Source organism: Aricia agestis, chromosome 2, assembly GCF_905147365.1.
Source record: "Aricia agestis chromosome 2, ilAriAges1.1, whole genome shotgun sequence".
Classification (NCBI taxonomy): domain Eukaryota; kingdom Metazoa; phylum Arthropoda; class Insecta; order Lepidoptera; family Lycaenidae; genus Aricia; species Aricia agestis.
Window position 1 is genome coordinate 22,535,564 of NC_056407.1, and position 20,786 is coordinate 22,556,349.

The window sequence follows — 20,786 nt, forward strand, 5'->3', positions numbered from 1 at the left end:
TGACAATGTCAAAAATAGCATGATTTAGTTTGGAAACTGAGAATGATTTAAAAAAATCGCATGAGTTTAGAATTAACCCCGAAAACAGGAGGAGGTTTGTAAAAGGTAGAGTGGCTACTGCGATGCGCATTCTTTGAAGATATTACGGTGTTCGAAGGCTACTTTAAGAACTCTTAGGATTCCTGAACAATTGTTGCCGCCTTGTTTTGGATTTTGGAGAAAAAACCAGTGAAAAATATTAAAATAGTTTTCCCCCAACTATGAGAAGGGTAGCTATTGTTATTTAACTCCGTACTTACAACAAAAAGTATTTTTAAACTTGCGAAACTCCTAGACTAGTTTAATTTATAATAATATTATGTTTGTGGTGTATTATTAATACTAATTACAATTTCGTTATATTCTTGTACGGTATTATTTAGGTAGTGTTTTTGATCTTATAAATATATAAACACTATGGGTTTTTAAAAATTAATACCATCTGAAATATGTGATATTCATTATTTACGGTTTCTATAATGTAAAAAAACTTAATATAAAAAATAAGTGATGTTAGGAATAAACTAAAGTGATGTGTATTTTCCCATCCATAATTTCTTAAGAACATTGAATTGTATTAATTTTTACTAAATTTTTCAATAGAATGGCTGTGTACATTTATTTATGAAACTAAAAGGTTAGCTAATTATGTAATAACATTGTTAATTTATAAGAAAACTAGATGTCCCGCGCGGCTTCGCCCGCGTAAATTAGAAATTTTACAGAATCCGTAGGTACATTTTCCCATAAAAAATATTTCCCCCGTTTTTCCCACATTTTCCTGAGTTTCTTCTGTCGTATTAGTCTTAGAGTAATAATATAATATAACCTTCTCGATAAATGATGAGTCTTACTCGATAAATGATCTATCTAACACTGAGATAAGTTTTTAAATCGGACCTGTAGTTTCTGAGATTGACGCGTTCAAGCAAACATACTCTTCAGGTTTATAATATTAGGTAGATATAGATTTTTTTTAATTATCGCTTGACAAACTCGAGTCTCGATCTAAAAGACTATGAAATGGTATAATATGGTAGTGATGATGATGATGATGATGATGAAGAATGTAATTTGCATAGTAGCATATGCTTTCTGTTCTTAAAACAACGCCGAAACTCCCAAACTTGTATCTATAAATAATCAGGAATTCTCTCAGCACCTTCCGAACCACGGTATACCAGGTATATCTCGGTGCAAAATCTTACTTGTTGGTAGCATATGCTTAGAATACTTCTCACGAAACCGAAGTCACCATATGTTTCCCTATAAGTTTTGAGGAGTTCCCTCGATTACTTATGGATCCTTCATCAGATCACCACTTTTCTGAATATAATACCAAATTGGGATGATACCCTATATACCAAAAGAAAAATTTTGAAAATCGGTTAACAAACGGCGGAGTAATCGTTGAATATAAGAAAACGAACATAACACCTCCCCCATTTTGAAAGTCGGTTAAAATTGTAGCCTATGTGTTATTTATTTAATATTTTAATCAGCACATGAATTGAATAACAAAATTTTTTTCAAATTAATCGTAGCACCATCTGTCAGGACAAACTAAAATTGAAATAGGATAATATTGAATGCGATGATAGCGCCGTCCGCCGGATCTAATGTAAAACATTCCAAAATCAACAACTCCTTATAAATAAGAAATTAATTGAAAAAACATTTTCCAGTAGACCAAACTGTAAATCTAAACCATTCTCGAATCTCCACGAACACACACAAAAAATTTCATCAAAATTGGTCCAGTCGTTTAGGAGGAGTTCAGTCACATACACACGCACACAAGAAATATATATATTAAGATTAGGATGATCAATTTTAAATTAAATCTTTAAGTTAGTAAGATGTAGAATATAAAAATGGTTAGGTAAATAAAATAGTTTTATATTTTATTTTCTTGAAATAAATGTTATTTTAGCATATCGGTGTCTTGATTTTTTACTATCTCCGGTCTACATTCCTGCAAGTATTTTGCTCTTATATTCCCAGTGCAGCATCGGTTTAAAAAAATGTGTCCGTTTACACTACTTACATACGAAATTTAAAATATCTAAGTACTCGTGAATTGATCTATTACTAAAGAACATTAACTTACTTTATCTTTAGTTGTTTACGGCCGCACTCAAATATGGTCTGTCAAGAAAGTGAAGAAATTAAAAAGTGGCAACATCGTAGGGTCATCCCTTTCAAATCAATCCGAGAAAAAAGGGATGACACTACGATGCCGATGTTGCCACTTTTTAATTTCTTCACTACACTATAAGTACATTATTATTTTCTTAACTATTAATAATTAAATTAACATTCATAATCTTGACACTTTATCTGTCAAACTCTTAATTAAATACCGTACATGTAATATTGTAAGAATGCGGCAATGCACAAGAGTCGCCTGGGAGTTGTATTCGGAGTTGCAGTAGGTACTTACCTATTTGGACTCTTGGGCCGGTATAAATAGTCAGTACTTAAGAGGATTCCACACCGCCATTTTTTCCATACAAACGTTGTCCCCTGTTTCCTCCCTGGATAATGCTAGTAGAGTTATAATTTTTTTCCTGAATATCTACGGCCACTAATACAATGTCCCTATGTTTTCTTTTTTTTCATAATTTAATTATTAAATAAGATATGATCGTTCAAAAACCCAAAAAAATGGCCAGATTTTCCACTGTGTTCAAACGTCCAGAAAACAGATTTGGATAGATTATACAAAAAAAGCAAAACATAGGAACACAGCTCAAGCCTTTTTTTAATCTTAAATGAAAAAAGTACTTAAATCGGTTAAGTTTTGGAGAAGGAATCAGGGGACAACGAATCGTTGATTTTCTGGATTTTCTGCAGTTGTCTCTATCGCGTTCTGCGGTATAGGCTTGAGATAAGGGAGACAGCTATAGATATTACACGTACTTTTTTTTCATTTCTCTAGCCGCTGTTGTATCCTCTTAAGATGCGACCCGGTCTCAAGACGCGGTTCGGCTCTGTGATTGGTCCAAATTTTGACAGCCAACCAATCACAGAGCCTGAACCGTGACTTGAGGCCCAGATGCATCTTGAGTACTGACTATTTAGACTATTTATATCCGCCTTAAGGTTGCAACTTCCTTCAATTTTAAAACAAAAAAAACAATAAATCTGCAGAAAGACCAACTGCTGTAAAGCAAATCAGTAACTTTTTATACTTTATATATCTTTTTTTTAGGGTTCCGCAGTCAAATGGAAAAAAACGGAACCCTAGATTCGTCATGTCTGTCCGTTCTTATGTCACAGCCACTTTTCTCCGAAACTAAAAGAACTATACTTTTGGAAGTTGGAAGTAGATGTACCTAGTCTGTGAACCGAATGAAGACTTTGACACAAATATACTTATGGAAAAATTATTAAAAATTTTAGGTTAAGTATTAGGTATAACGTATACTTAACCGAAAAAAAAAACATCTAATCTATGCGTGTGGGGTATCTATGTATAGGTCTTCAAAAATCATAATATTGTGGTTTTAGATATATTTTTTTTTCTAACCTGAATAGTTCGCGCCTCCCCTCCCCCCCCCCCCCCCCTCTAACTTCTAAAGTAGGGGGGGCATGATAATTCTAAAAAATATATGTTGTACATTACTATAAAAACTACCAACGAACATTGTTATTTGAACGAGATCTAGCAAGTAGTTTTTTTATACGTCATAAATGGTGTTTACCTTACTTTCATTATATCAACTGAAATATAAAAATAAATGAAAAACCTTTTGATTCCATAATATAAATAAACCTTATTTCTGCTGCGGAACCCTTCATGGGCGAGTCCAACTCGCACTTAGCGGATTTTTTGTATTGACAATAGGCGAAAGTTTTGAGGAAAATAAAAGAATAAAAATTCAGTTATTGGATTAAATTATATTATATTCACCAAATTATACATCTCACTAAAATAAAATCACCATTTGCTTTATACATGAGTTTATACAAGATGACTAGCGTAGCCATTATTCGAGAAGATAAGAATAAAAAAGAAGTAAAATGCATAGCAAAAATAACCATTAAATTTTTCTTTCGTGCTGAGAGTGAATTTTGACGCATATTTTTTGCAAAATAACAGAAATAACATATGAGGACTTTTTACTAATTCTTAATACTTTTAAGTACTTAGCTCAATATTTTTAAGTAACTACTATCAATGTAACGTACCTATCAAAATCATTCCGCCTTGTAAGTAGTAAAAGAATTAAAATCTGAAATATTATCATTAAGTATTTCAATTCCTTCGAAAAAATAAAAAATACAAAAAAAATATAGAAAATTTCCGAACTTCGAAAACCTACTTATGTAAGTACTTATATAAAGAATTCATGTTAAAACAATTATTATTTTCTAAACTGCTTACGTTTAATATTGTTTTCTTAATGTAGGTTGTTCTTAAATTAGATTTTAGTCTATACTTAGTTATTTTAAGGCATTCTCTTAAAATAATGTTTCAACATATGTGCACATGGAGGCACTTATCAAGGGTTGATTATTTCTATACACTTGAGTTGTCTATTAAAAAGTAACATTATTAAGATTTATGAGAAATGAAAATTAAATATTTGTGAAAGTTTAATGTGAAAAAAAAAAACTTGTATTATTAATCGCAAATGTTGTTGGCTATAAAAACTATTAAGTACTTACGTCACAAATTTCTAAAATATACCTAAGTAATTAGGTATATTTTGAGAGATTTTTGGGTGTGAGTATTTATTTTTTGCATATTTTTGCTGATTTATCAACTATATACTTAATATTCTGATAGAAATGTGAACGTAAATAACGAATTTCATGTTGTGATTAGGACATCAGGAGGAATAATGGCAGTGGACTTGTGACATAAACTATTCACATATAAATATTTCACATACAATTAAAGTATAAAAACACAAAAAAAAAAATATATCGCCAAAATAATATTTAAAACTTAATATGGGAATGCATCATTTGAACTTTAAAACATTAATAATTAAAATTAAAGTAACTTACGTAAAATATAATAATGTAAAATATAATATTAACATCAAACTATAATAATATGCATAACGCAAAATAAAAATAATTTGGAAGCCAACAATAACATAACAAAAACCCTGATTGTTACTTCAAGAAAATTTGAAGCAACATTCAACATCAAAATTGCTCAAAATCTTGCGGTCTATATTTAGGACGATTGCAAGACTTTGAGTTATACTATAATTTTAAAAATAAACGCCAATTTTAATATAAAATATCTATTCTATGATAACCTCATTCCACGTCCCCGGCGCTACTTATAATTAAATTTATATACATGGTAGGTAACTATAATAGTTTTTTTAATTGCATACTATTTTAAATGAATATAATATTATACAAGTAGTATGTTTATTTCGAGCACTTTAATGCTGTTAAACGTCGATGACAAAAAGCGAACATTACGTATTTATTTTTGCTTAAAATTAAGAAATACTTAAGCATGTAGTCTTATTTTTTATTTCGTTCGAATAGCTACCAAATAAGAACATTGTAATTCTTTATGAGATTCTATATTTTAACTGTAGTTTGTGATGCTATAAATGCTGTGATGCGTTGATTAATAGAATATCCACTGCAACCTGTTACTCAAAAATAATAAAAAACACCACAAAATTATAGTAGTAATATAAATTACACATAAAATTATCGTAAAATAAGAACAAGTACTAAAATTATTTTGTCGCAATACAATAACATTGACACTTATGGACGAAAATAAAAGAATACCTATACGTTTTTTAAACTGTAGGTAAACAATTTTTGTGACTTGTTAATTTTTATATCGTTCTAATGTGCACCTAGTATTCTAATTTTTTTTTCTAATTAATGAGTATTCTTATCACGTGTAGCGTACTGTATGTAGGTTGGTGTGTCTGTCACTTTCTACTTACCTACTATTATTAATTTATGGAATGTTTGTACGTAGGTATTGCTTACGATTGACGAACATATGTTTATAATATTTATAAAAGTTATAACGAAACAAAATAAAAATATTTTGCAAACACAATATGTATGCAAGTATTAAAATGCAACATATTAAAAAGAAAATTAAGACAATAATATTTTTACAGACTCAGTAGAAAAAAGTTGAAAACTTGAGCCTTTGCTCGTTAATTTTAGTTTTATTTCGTTTTTATCTTAATTTAATTTTCATGCAAAAAGCTGGCTGGACGTCATAACACCAGGTCAAGCATAAATACTATACTTACCGGATTGTGGTTCTAGACGATTCTAAAACTTCAATCTAAGGTTGGGTTGCACCAGAGGCGTGGTTAAAGTTAAAGTTGGCGTCCTTTAGCTTTAACTTTAACCTTAAATTTAACCGGAGAAATTCACGTATGAGCGGAGGTAAAGACGACATATTTAACTTTAACCAAAGATTTGACATTTTGCACTGTAGTCAAAGTTACAGTTAAAGTTAGTTGGTGCAACCCAGTCTAACACACGTGTTGGGTGCAAATGTTTGACAATACTCGCTTCTTAAATGTATGGCTATAAGTAAATATTTGTTTTTTGGACGTTGTTTTGCCTTTATGCGACGCTCGAGATTAGGGCGGTAATGGCTTCAAATGAGAAAATCCCCGGGCAGCGTTAGGCATTTTGCTCATCTCCTTTCGCCACACAAATTTTGCATATACTACACCAATCTTCTGCAAAATTAATTCCGTTTAGGACCCGTCTATTAATCACGAGATCTTGTTTGTATATCATTTTAACCACCCGTTCCTTTAAAGCCTCAGATGATTAATAGACAATCCCTTCTATTACTTTACCATCAACTGATTTATTTCAACCTCTACAATGTAAACAGCTGGCTGGACTTATCCTCATCACACTGGTCGAGATACAGCGCTGGTCGGTCGCTGTCGAGACAGAAGTCCAACTTCGCGTGTCTCAGAAGTTGTCCATCTCGCTTCCACTGCTGGGCATCATCTGTTGGGTCGCAGGCAGCCAGTACGGCCGTCACTCGGTCTTCCGACAGTGACACACAGAGGCTGTGGTGACGAAGTAGGCCGTTGTCGAACGTCCACTCCTGATTCCCGCCAGTGTTGTGGCAGGGGTACATACCTGGAATTGGATTTACGTATCAAGAAGCAGAGCAAAACCCCATCTTTGGCAGTCATCATAATGAGTTCATAACGGTCTTTTTGAAAAGTTTGACCGTAATTTGCTAAATTATTTCTTAGGAACATCTTTGATGCCAATAGGTAAAGAAGCGTTTTGGTTCATAATATCAACAATTATTTAAACGTTCGGTATAATTGAACTTTGAAGACATAAGTCGGTACTTATACGCGTAATACTTATACACACTTATACAGGGTGTAACAAAAATAAGTGATAATACTTTAGGGTGTGTATGTGTTCCTTGTAGAGAGTTCACTGTGAAAGTAGCAGAGCTGAAAGACCAAAAATTTTTTTCACTTTTATATGGGCAAGCCGCCCGAGCGTCACGAGTTTCCTCATACAAAAATGAAAAAAAAAATTGGCCTTTCAGCGCTGCTACTTTCACAGTGAACTCTCTATAAGGAACACATACACACCCTAAAGTATTATCACTTATTTTTGTTACACCCTGTATACGTACGATACTTATACACGTAACTGACGATTTTTGCATAAATGGAGGCTTTTGGAGTGTAAAAATGATTTAAAATAAAAAAAAAATGTGGATTCTATGTACAGCTAGCATTAGTTAGATGATGAAATACATAAGTAAGTTAAAAGTTTTGTAAAAAATACTCAAAATGAGCATGCCTGAAAATGTTTGATACCGGCAGAGACCGTATATTTATTACTTTATGATACCGGCATCGTCAACTAATTTCATTAATTTTTGTCCTATCAGCCTAAATAAGTCAGCATGCTACAGTTCAACGCTCCACAGAATCAACAATTTAAACTACACTATAGTATCGAAGCATACCTAATGTCCCATCAACGAGGTGTCCCATGGTGTCCAGACACCGTGCACCTTGTCGCACGGTCCGCGTGCCCCCGCCGGCCGGGACCGCTAGCTCGGGGTACACATGTTGGAGGTACCACCGGAAAGGCTTGCACTGGAGACGCTTGCGGATCGCCAGACGCTCGGATATACTGGAATTTGTAGAGGTTCTATGGTAAAGGCGCAGGACCGTTTCAATGAAACCGGCCACCGTCACCAAAACCGGTGTGGGAGTTATTATGGTAAATGCTCTATTCTCAAATTGCTGAATTCTGTCCGTAGCGGCCAATGACCCCTGGCAAAAAACTTGTCATATTTCATCGTTTTCTATGACCGCTAGTGCCACCTTTAATTAGTTTGCCTGTAGTAGTAGATACGAAGAAAAAAAAAACAGAAATTTATCTTATAAAATTTTAATCAGAGGGCAGGAGCTTATTGGACGTTTTGGTAGAAGCATTGGCTCTTAAAATCCCACCGCTGCCACCATCAGTCATCCCAATATCCGCTGCAATCATCATCATCAGAATATCGTAATGTTTTGTCAATTTGTAAGTTAAATACGTTTGATACGTATAGACTCTCTCTTATTATATACTAGCTGTCCCGGTGAACTTCGTGTCACTTTAAAACGTTCCCTGGACTTCAAGGATTATTTTAAGACTAAAATTAGCAGAATCGGTTCAGCCGTTATCGAGTTACAGCGTTACTAACACAATTGGAAATCCATTTTTATACAGTGTGTAACAAAAATAAGTGATACCTAATACTTTAGGGTGTGAAAGACGAACATATTTTTTTTACTTTTGTATGGTTAAGGGCCCGAGCGTCACGAGTTTCCCCATCCAAAAGAAAAAAAAATTTGGTCTTTTAGCGCTGCTACTTTCACAGTGAACTCTCTACAAGGAACACGTACACACCCTAAAGTATTATCACTTATTTTTGTTACACCCTGTATATATAGATAATTAATGAAAAAGGAGACTTATTATATCAACGATCGCGAGATAACAACAAGACGTAACAACCCAGATAGACACATTTGATGTTCGATAAGAATTAGGTGGCAGCGGATAGTTTTCAAAGCCAATTTTTCTTTAAGGTTGAAAACTACTAAATTAATACATGGGAGAGCCAATCCGGCACGAATGGGCCGGCTCGACCGGATAAATACCACGTTCTCACAGAAAACCGGCGTGAAACAGCGCTTGCGCTGTGTTTCGCCGAGTGAGTGAGTTTACCGGAGGCCCAATCCCCTAACCCCTACCCTATTCCCTTCCCTACCCTCCCCTATTACCCTATTCCCTCTTAAAATGCCGGCAAAGCACTTGCAGCTCTTCTGATGCTGCGAGTGTCCATGGGCGACGGAAGTTGCTTTCCATCAGGTGACCCGTTTACTCGTTTGCCCCCTTATTTCATTAAAAAAAAAAACTATATAGGTACTCACTCCCCATACTCCACCTGCTTGGCGAGCGGCTGGGATCTATAGTACAACTCCTTGTAATCGTCCATCCACACCTCGGCCGCCCGGCGCGTGTTCCGGGCAAACACCGCGCCGGATCCGCCGGGGAACGTGTAGGGGTGACGTTTCCGGAACACGTGACCCACACGCGAGCAGGGGACGATCTCCAGCGAGCCCCCGCATTGCCATACCCTGGAATGGTAAAACCTCTTTTATCTCAACGTGTACTAACTCACTATAATTTTACTTCATTACTATAACCAAAATGACGAGGCTGGGCACATATAATTACATACTTACTTAAGAAATGTCTTAAAATAATGTCTTATAAAGGAAGTTTTTTTTTACCTCGATACACTCGTTTGGACTTTATTAAAATTCTAAATAACGCCCGCAGCTCCGTTGCACCAAAAGTCTATCGCGATGGAACCGTACATTTTCCGCAATAAAAGTACCCGTCCTTTCTCGGGACTCAAATCTCTCTCTGATACGGATATGGATACGGAGATACCGTATTCATATCCATACTAACTATAGTTTGTGCGTTTTAAGATGATATGAGTGACACATTATAATTGACAATAGTAGCGAAGTAACCTAAGAAAATTAATCGATAATTTATTATTATTTTTAACAAAAAATTAAAACCGACTTCCAAGGTAAAGACAATAATAATATGAACTAAAAAGTATTATTTGAAGTCGGTACCAGCTAATTTTATCGTAAGTTCAGTCAATGTCAGAATATCTGAAGCTTTTGGGAATGGTACCGACTTCAAAGTAATGAAGACTGTAGTATGTACAGAAATAGTTGAGATTTAGACGAATACTGAAAAAGGCACTATTATAGTGTAAGAGTTATATTTTTTTTTATTATAAAATTGTGGCCGTCAATGGACTGTTCGTCCATATCCTTTTTTTGTTATTTTATTATTTAGATTTTTCGCACCAAGGATAATTGAAATAATATTATGAATTTTAATTAATTGTGGTCCATCACGCCATGGACACTTTTTTTTTAAATATATATATTTAAAAAAAAAGTGTCCATGGCGTCATATGTGTGTGTGTGTATATATATACTTAGTAGAATAGACTATAATATATTATACATATAATAAATAAATATATATATTTATTGTTTTATAAATTACATAATAATAATATTAATGTTTTGAACGGTGAGGTCCCAGTCGGTGTGGCGGCGGCGCAGTAAAAGTTATTTAATACTTTTTAGTTCATATTATTATTGACCTTGGAAGTCGGTTTTAATTTTTTGTTAAAAATAATAATTTCACTCTTTTTAGTTATCTACAAGATAAGGCTTTATGCGTAAATAACCACTACGAATGTTAACTATTCACATTATGTTACTGTAAGCGAAATTGTGGCAAATGCTTGCAGTTATCTAAGCGATGCTGCAATTTAAAAACTTTTATCTTTAAAGGTTCAGGAGTTCTGTTCAGTGCCTTTGGACCAAGAGACACCTTCGTATGAACTGTCTCTTTTTCGTAACATATGTTTAAGTTACTAGAAACAACATTTTAACCACTATGAGTCTTTTGATAAATTTCAAGGATTTCCCTCGATTGCTCATAGATCCCATCATCAGCTCACCACTTTCGTAATTATTATACAAAATCAAGATTATATCCTATATATCAACACAAGAATTTTGAAAATCGGTCCACAAACAGCGAAATAATCATCAAGAACATCTGCTTTGATGCAAAATATCACGAAAAGCATCAATAATTGGGTCATAATGTGATGACCCATGTTATAATTATGATTTTGATGATGATGATTAAAAAAATAGATGTGTTGACTTATGCTTTCAGTTGTTTAAACAACGCCGAAATCCCCGAACCTGTATCTATAAGGATTCAAAAGTTCTGTTGGGTACCTTCGGATCCAGGGTATAACCTGGTGCGAAATCTTACTTTTTGGTAGCATTTACCTCGAATGCTTTAGAAAAAATTGAAATCACTATATGTTTCCATACAAATTTAAAGGAGTCCCCTCGATTCCTCCAGGATCCCAACATCAGATCACCACTTTTGCGAACATGGTACCAAATTCGAGTTAAACCCTATACAACACAAAAATAATTTTGAAAATCGGATCACAAACGGCTGAGTTATCGTTGAACATAAAAAAAAGATACATACAGCCGAACGTATAACCTCCTCCTTTTTGGAAGTCGGTAAAAATATCGAATCACTTCGTAAAGGAATTGCAATCGACATTATCGATTTTCAGAGTGGCGCCGGCGATTTAAAATGGCCGCCCTTTTTATCGATTTGATTTCGATTCAACAGTGTCAATCTCTATTGGCATAAGTTCCGTTTCATGCATCTGACATTTTTCTAATATTTTCGTAACAATATTTTTCTCAGTTAATATTGATAATTTTATATTAATAAGTTAGCATTTAGCAACTTTTCATTTTTATTCATTTACAATTATAGGAAACATTTGTTTTTGTAGATGGAATATAATTTATTACATTCTGATTTGTTTTGTTTTCTTGTAAAAAAAACCCGTAGCAAGGAATATGAGATGTGTCACCCATATCATCTTAAAACGCACAAACTATATAGTATGTACGGTATATAACTATATGTATACAATGGATTTATTCAAATATTGGTGTAATTGAATAAATCGTTTCTTATAAGAACGCATAACAATAATAATTCAAGCCTCATCGTAGGCCGTAGCTCATTTCACGTATGTATTCAAACTGATAATAATATTACAACTGATCGAATTATAATCTGTTATAATATTTCTAGCCAATTATAAAATGATTTAATAAAGAGCAAAGCTGCCTTGCAGGATTTGACATATCTCGTATTTCAATATAATATACTGGATAATAAAATCAACTGACCACTAGCCAGGCAGTCGGAGTAAAATGCTAATTAGTAATTACTAATACTAGATCTGTCAGACGCCTAGCAGTAAACCATTTAGCAGCGCCAGATTTATATTTCTTACTAGAATATGGGGCCCACTACTCCATTGCGCGAAAATTGGTATATCGCGACTCGCGCGGGAACAGTATATTTTTCCGGGATAAACTATAACCTATAGTTTTGCCCTGCGTAGCTAGCACGGGGTTTCCCAGTCGATTCTTCGGAAGAAAGTAATGGCAGTTTCTTTCCCATGTCTACATATCTTATTCCCGAGCATGGCACCACCCATCGACTTGAGTTTCAGTGGACAAAGACAAGAAACTCTTTCCATAGCAACCATTATAGCAACGGCAATTATTTTTTTTTGACATTTAGTTTTTTGGTTCTTTTTTTTTAATTATGGCACCTCGGCTATAAAACCATGGCCAGTGTCGAGTAAATGGCGGCAAATTCAAAAAATCGACGTGTAGCAACCTTGTCTATAGCCGGAATTATAGTTTTGATCTACGAAATACGAATAATAAAAACTAAGGAACTTTATTATTCGTAGTTTGTAGATCAAAACTATAATTCCGGCTATAGACAGGGTTGCTATTCATCGATTTTTTGAATTTGCCGCCATTTACTCGACACTGGCCATGGTTTTATAGCCAAGTGCCATAATAAAAATAAAAACAGAATCAAGAAACTAAATGTCAAAAGCGGATCGTCATGCTTGACATATAGATTTTCAAAAGCGAAAGATATCGAGATACGAAAGAAACTTTTACTCCAATGTTTTTCCGGTAAAACTGTCAAAATTTAGTTTCTTTCGTTTGTCTACGTGCTTGTGCTAGCTATGCTGGACTCAAAGTATCTCCATACCAGATTTCAGCAAAATCGGTTCAGCGGTTTGGGCGTGAAGCGGTGACAGACAGACAGACGTAAGACGCTGCCGCCCTGAGGCCGCGACTTATACGGCCTATTTCTAAATCCAGTGCTGGTGTTTAGTGTACCAGATGAACTAATAGGTTGGCCCCCTTACTAATACAAACATTTATGTACCGAATACAAGATCAGATTTTCTCTGTCTTAATTAGAAAATTCATACCCTGTATTATTACAAACAAACTTGGATATTAAATATTTTTATACAATGAAAAAAAAATAGTATAAAGATAACAGTATAAGAAACAAATAAAACATCTATTTCATCAACATTTTCAGTTTCAAATAAATGCTTCGCTATCTTTACATCCATTTTCCGTTTAATATCATACTGTCTTCATACTTTCATACATTTAATTACGTATCTACACTATACTATAATATTGTTACGGTACATGGTATACGGACACGTGGTGCGCAAGTACATACTCGAACCTTCTAAAAAGGTCCAATGTTTGTTTACGTGCTTACCCTTTATTTGTTAGCGTGTTTGAATTTAGACCTTATGACTGAGTCCATAAGGTCTAAATTAAATTCAACTTACTGCACTTATCGCAAGGACGGCAGTTTTATTGTGGCACATTCCCGAGCCTCCTAGAAATTTCCCACGGTTGTTTACTTGTTTACGTGAATCGGGAAATTTCTGGAATTCGTCTCGCCATATAAAAAGAGCCGCAGGCAGGCCCGGCAAGTCAGTTCAATCTGAGCGATCTTCGAGGCGACATCAAGTGATCAATAGTGAGTGAACCAGTGAAACCTGCGACTTGGCTACGACCTAGGACAGTGATAGTGCTTAGTGATTGGACCTAGTGATTAGTGTTTGGACTTAGTGCTAAGTGTTGTGACCTAGTGTTTAGTGCAGTGTTAATAAAGTCTTCAAGAGAGTCACCAGGTCTTTCTCTCCAAATCCTCGAACCCTAGCACGTAACAACTGGTGTCAGAAGTGCGATTTGGAGATGCCATTGACTCCGAGAGAGGACTTCAAGGGGAGTGTCAGGACAAGGGCGCAGCGAGCTGCTGCCATTGACTCCGAGAGAGGAGTTGCGGAGGCCACACCCACTGGGGGCCAAGCTCCGCCCACTGAGGGACAGGCCCCACCCACTGGCCCCACCCACCAGGCTCCGCCCACTGACCACGCCCACCAGGCTCCACCTACTTTGGGTGAAGCCCCGCCCACTGGCTCCGCCCACCGGGACCCGCCCACTGGCCACGCCCCCCAGGCTTCGCCCACTTTGGACATGGCCACGCCCACTGCCTCCGCCCACCAGGCCACGCCCACTCAGGCCACGCCCACTCAGGCCACGCCCACTGGCCCCGCCCACTGGGCCCCACCTGCTCAGGCTCCGTCGACCAGCTCCATCCATCTTGCCACGCCCGTTGTTTCTACGGCCCCTCAAATGGCTCCTCAATTGGAAAGTATAATTGAGTTAATTCAGGCTTTGCAAGATTCTCAAAGGGCAATGATGGAGGCACAAGACCGCAAGCTCGGCGCTTTGCAGGAGTCACAAGACCGCAAGCTCGGCGCTTTGCAGGAGTCACAAGACCGCAAGCTCAGCGCTTTGCAGGAGTCTCAAGAGCAACAAAAGGACCTCCAAGAGAAAGCGCTTCTGGCCATAAAGGATGTCAGTGACACGGTGACTAAGCTTCGTAAAGATGTCGACGTAATGGACGAACGCGTTACCGGGTTAGGAGTGGATGTGGAAAATGTGAAAACCGGCCTCACTGAACTACAGAAGAAAGTAGTGCGCCTGGAAACCACAGGAGTCGCGACGTGTAGTGGAACTTCCGGAGTGGCACACGGGCCACGAGTAAAAGTACCGCCATACGACGGCACTACTTCTTGGAACGCTTACCGTCAGCAATTCCAGACTGTTGCTTCTGCCAACGGATGGTCTGACGAACAATGCCTGACCGCTCTCACTGTCGTGCTCAGAGGGCAAGCCTTGTCGGTCCTGCAAGCACATACAGGAAATGGATTCAAAGACCTGATGGAGGCCCTTGAATCCAGATACGGGGAGCGACACCTGGAGCACGTGTTTCGTGCCCAACTGCGTGACAGAGTCCAACGCTCAGGAGAAGGATTACAACAATGGGCGTTGGAAATTGAAAAACTCGTCAAGAAGGCACACCCAGGAGCTGACGCCAAGATGGTCGACTCCAATATTGTGCAAGCATTTGTCGACGGAATCAGGGATCTGGAGGTCAGAGCTGCAGTGAGGCTTCGTCACCACACCTCGCTTAAGGAAGCATTGGCGCATGCTTTGGAAGTCGAGGCTGTTCGCCGTGACATACGACAGACCCATAAGATCCACGAGGTCTCTGAGGAAGTCAAGGAGGTCAAGGCTCCCACGAAGAAAAGTTTTGGAGCCATGTGCTACAAGTGCGGCGAGAGGGGCCATCTCCAGCTCAACTGCCCGCAGAAGGGGACCCAGATGGCAAGAATGAAAAGGCTCGAGGAACAAATGGAGGAGCTGAAGAAGCAAGGGGCTTCATCCCCTGCCCGGGAGCAGGGAAACGAATAAAAGCCAGGACTAAGGGGCGAGTGCTGGCTGACACGGAGGAAGCCCCAATAACGGTTGTCTCCCAAGCAAGCAGCGGGAATAGTCTGGTGATTCAGGGGACTATTAACGGTACGGATTGCAAAATGACTCTAGACACAGGAGCCTCTAGAACAATAGTGAGCCCAAATTTGATAAAAGCCGCAAGGAGGCACAAGAGGAGAATTAACTGTCGGCTTCTTACCGCCTCCGGTCAGCCAATACCCGTCCTGGGAGAAATGTCAGTTACGATTAATGTGGGGGAGTTCTCATACCCTCATGACGTTATCGTGGCTGAGATTATGGATGATTGCATCTTGGGTTTGGATTTCATGAAGAAGCACAACTGTAGAATTAATGTCGCTGACGGAGTTTTCAAGTGTGGTGAAGAAGAAATTTTCATCCTTGGAGGCACCTGCGGGAAAGTTGAATGTGTAAAGAAAGTCATAATACCTGGACGAGCGGAAGCTAGAGTGCTGGTGAAACTACCACCAGCTGGAAAGAAGAAGTTAAATAGATGCGTGTTGATCGAAGACACACCTACCAAGACATCAGCGCAAAAACTGATGACGGCGAGAACCCTTGTTAGTGGAAGCAGTAACGCTGTGGTCAGGGTTTTGAATCTTGCTGATCGCGAGATCTGCTTGAACAAAGGTGACGTCATTGGAAAGTGCGAGGAAGTTGTCTGGATGAGAAAGTGTAGTTCGATCACAGGCTCAGGCTCAGCAAACACCAGCAACTATGGAATAGTGACTGAGCTACTCGATGACTGCAAGAGTAATCTGACTTATTCGCAGGGCATGAAAGCTAAGAAGTTTTTACAACGCCACGCGAATATCTTCTCCAGTCAGGAAGGCGACCTTGGAAGAACGTCGATGGTTCAGCACAGGATAGATACCGGAAGCGAGAACCCAATTCGTCAACGAGCAAGACGGATACCCATTGCAAAGGAAAAAGAAGTTGAAGGCCTTTTGGAGGACATGAGAAGGCATAAGATCATTGAACCGTCTGCAAGTCCGTGGTGCTCACCGGTTGTATTAGTGAAGAAGAAAGATGGCAGCACAAGATTTTGTGTGGACTACAGACGTCTCAATGATGTCACCAAGAAGGACAGTTATCCATTACCTCGAATTGACGACACTCTGGATACCTTGAGTGGCATGAAATGGTTCTCGACCCTGGACCTGAAATCTGGATACTGGCAGGTGGAAATTCATCCAAAAGACAAAGAGAAGACAGCTTTCTCCACCGGTAAAGGTTTATGGCAGTTTAACGTCATGCCCTTTGGATTGTGCAACGCACCTGCCACATTTGAGCGACTCATGGAGTGTGTACTGGCAGGCTTAGTTGGAGAGGCTTGCTTAGTCTACTTGGACGACGTCATCATTGTTGGCCGCGACTTCGAGGACCATTTGCGAAACTTAGAACGAGTTTTCGCCAAAATAGAGGGGGCCAAGTTAAAGTTGAATCCGAAAAAGTGTCGTTTATTCAGGAGTAAGGTGAACTATCTCGGCCATGTTATCTCCAGTGATGGAATTCAGACGGACCCGGAGAAACTAGAAGCAGTCCAAAATTGGCCAACCCCTAAGAACAAAACCGAAGTGCGGGCATTTCTCGGCCTATGCTCCTACTACAGGCGTTTTGTTAAGGGATTCTCAGAGATAGCCAAGCCATTACATCGGCTGACAGAAGATAAACGACAGTTTATTTGGGACGAGACTTCCGAAGATTCTTTTCAGAAACTAAAGAAACATCTGTGTGAAACACCAATCCTGGGGTATCCACAACCTGAAGGTCAGTTTATAGTCGACACGGACGCAAGCAACACGGCCATTGGAGGGGTGTTATCTCAAAAACAGGGTGAAAGAGAAGTCGTAATTGCATATTTCAGCAAATCTTTATTTAAGCCAGAGAGAAACTACTGTGTGACAAGAAGAGAACTCTTGGCTGTCGTAAAGACGCTACAACATTTCAGCAAGTATCTCATCGGCAGACACTTTTTACTGCGAACTGATCACGCAGCCTTGAAGTGGCTACTACAATTCAAGAACCCAGAAGGCCAAGTAGCTCGATGGATTGAACAACTTCAGGAGTATGACTTCAAGACGGAACACCGTAGCGGAAAGGCACATGGGAATGCCGACGCACTTTCGCGAAGGCCGTGTTCAGAAGACTGCAAACATTGTGTTAAGCAGGAATCTAATGAAGTAACATTAAAGTTAACGAAAACAAGTCTTTTGGGTCCATGGGAGAATGATGGTATGAGAGAGGCTCAAGAAAGAGATGACGACCTTCGACACATCATCACATGGAAGAAACGGGATGACGTAAAGCCAATCTGGAGTGAGGTTGCACCCACTGGCGCTGTCACTAAGGCGTACTGGGCGCAATGGGACAGTCTGTTTCTTCAAAACGGAATACTTTACCGGAAATGGGAGAAGACCAACGGCAGAGAGTTCCATCTTCAGATAGTTGTCCCAAGAACGAGAGTACCGAATGTTCTCCGTGAAATGCATGATGGCGTATCAGGAGGTCATCTAGGAGTAAAGAGGACGTTAACGAAAGTGCGAGAACGATTCTACTGGTTGCATTGTCGAGATGATGTACAGGATTGGTGCCGCAAATGCACTACTTGCGCTGCAGTGAAGGGACCACAGACAAGGAGCCGTGGGAGCCTGCGCTTGTATAACGTTGGCGCACCGTGGGAACGAATCGCAGTTGACGTAGCTGGGCCATTTCCTGTAACGGAATCAGGAAACAAGTATTTCATGGTTGTCATGGATTACTTCACCAAATGGCCCGAAGTGTTCGCCATACCAAACCAGGAAGCCACAACAGTTGCTTCTAAGCTAGTCGAAGAAGTAATATCTCGCTTTGGTGTGCCTCTAGAAATCCATTCCGATCAGGGCAGGAATTTCGAATCGCAGGTCTTCCAGGAAGTGTGCAGAATTTTGGGAATGCATAAAACGAGGACCACCGCGTACCATCCACAGTCTGATGGAATGGTTGAGAGATTTAACCAGACCCTTGAGAGGCATTTGGCGAAATTGGTAGATGACAAACAAAAGGACTGGGACAAGTATATACCGCTCTTCCTTCTGTCGTACCGTACCGCCGAGCATGAGAGCATAAAAGCTACCCCGGCGTATGTCAATTACGGTAGAGAACTACGAGTACCAGTAGACCTTTTGACAGGAGGATCACCGGAAGAACCAAAGACCGTACCAGATTATGTCTGCGATTTAAGGGAAAAGATGCGTTATATACACGCCATGGTTCGGGAAAATGGGTTACAGTCAAGTGAGAACATGAAGACCAGATACGACCGGAAATCGAATACAAGCGGCTTCGAAGAAGGGTCACTGGTGTGGCTGCATAACCCAACTCGCCGAAAAGGCAAATCTCCAAAGTTGCAGACCAAGTGGGACGGCCCATACAAAGTGGTTACCCGATTGAATGACGTGACTTACAGGATTCAAAAGCAACCAAGAGGGACATTCAAAGTGGTACACATAGACCGTCTGGCGCGTTACCATGGCAGTAACAATGATGCTCGGGACGAGCATCTCTAAGAGGGGAGTAGTGTTACGGTACATGGTATACGGACACGTGGTGCGCAAGTACATACTCGAACCTTCTAAAAAGGTCCAATGTTTGTTTACGTGCTTACCCTTTATTTGTTAGCGTGTTTGAATTTAGACCTTATGACTGAGTCCATAAGGTCTAAATTAAATTCAACTTACTGCACTTATCGCAAGGACGGCAGTTTTATTGTGGCACATTCCCGAGCCTCCTAGAAATTTCCCACGGTTGTTTACTTGTTTACGTGAATCCGGGAAATTTCTGGAATTCGTCTCGCCATATAAAAAGAGCCGCAGGCAGGCCCGGCAAGTCAGTTCAATCTGAGCGATCTTCGAGGCGACATCAAGTGATCAATAGTGAGTGAACCAGTGAAACCTGCGACTTGGCTACGACCTAGGACAGTGATAGTGCTTAGTGATTGGACCTAGTGATTAGTGTTTGGACTTAGTGCTAAGTGTTGTGACCTAGTGTTTAGAGCAGTGTTAATAAAGTCTTCAAGAGAGTCACCAGGTCTTTCTCTCCAAATCCTCGAACCCTAGCACGTAACAATATTATATACGATAATATTATAAAGAGGAAAACTTTGTTTGTATAATTGTAATGAATTGGCCCAAAAACTACTGGACCGATTTTAAAAATTCTTTCACAATTCGAAAGCCACATTATCCACGAGTAACATAGGCCAAATTTTATTTTGGGAAAAATAGGTTTCTGTAAGATATTTGGGTTTTTCGGAGATAAGGTGTAAAACATCAACCACAAAAGTTACTTATTTTGAGTACGCTGCCTAAACTATAAGAGATAGAAGTTTATGGTTCTATCATAGAACCATACAATGTTCTAATTAATAATTGTAGATCTTATAAATATCTACAAAAAAATCCGCGACACACTAAGTGAGGCACCACAACAATTTTTTTTATTTAAAAAATCTTGATTTTTTTGGACTACATTTTGACGCGTTTATTTTACTCATGCTATTAATCCTTATCAAAATAAATTATTATAAAGCCATAGACTACAGACATTTACTACGTTTATAACCGTTAAATTATTTTATAACTTAGTGCTTTCGTAAATTGATTAGGTAGTAAGTACTAATACAATATTATGTTACTCTTTAATACAGAGCCAGTTTCCAATGATCGTGTTGCTACGCCAAGCAACCGTTCCACACAATTTAGCGAACTTGCCATGAACTACGAGAGACGAGACCCCAAACTTATAAACTAGAACATTCTAAGACGCGTGATAATTGCCAATTATTTTTTGTCCTTGATCTAGTCTATAAGAAACTGGAATTTGATGAAATTTCCAGTTTTTTGG

The 20,786-nt window shown here is 38.4% G+C and overlaps 1 protein-coding gene across 1 annotated transcript in view; it reads right to left on the reverse strand.

The window, feature by feature from the left end:
- Positions 1-6,479: 6,479 nt before the first annotated feature.
- LOC121739970 (polypeptide N-acetylgalactosaminyltransferase 2-like) overlaps positions 6,480-20,786 on the reverse strand; it is an 88,234-nt gene continuing 73,927 nt past the window's right edge. Inside the window, exons 8-10 of the mRNA XM_042132631.1 lie at positions 9,480-9,686; positions 8,018-8,187; positions 6,480-7,158 (exon numbers count right to left, since the gene is read on the reverse strand). Of these exons, the coding sequence (XP_041988565.1) occupies positions 6,887-7,158; positions 8,018-8,187; positions 9,480-9,686 (649 nt within the window). The 3' untranslated portion in view covers positions 6,480-6,886. The remainder of the gene's footprint in view (positions 7,159-8,017; positions 8,188-9,479; positions 9,687-20,786) is intronic.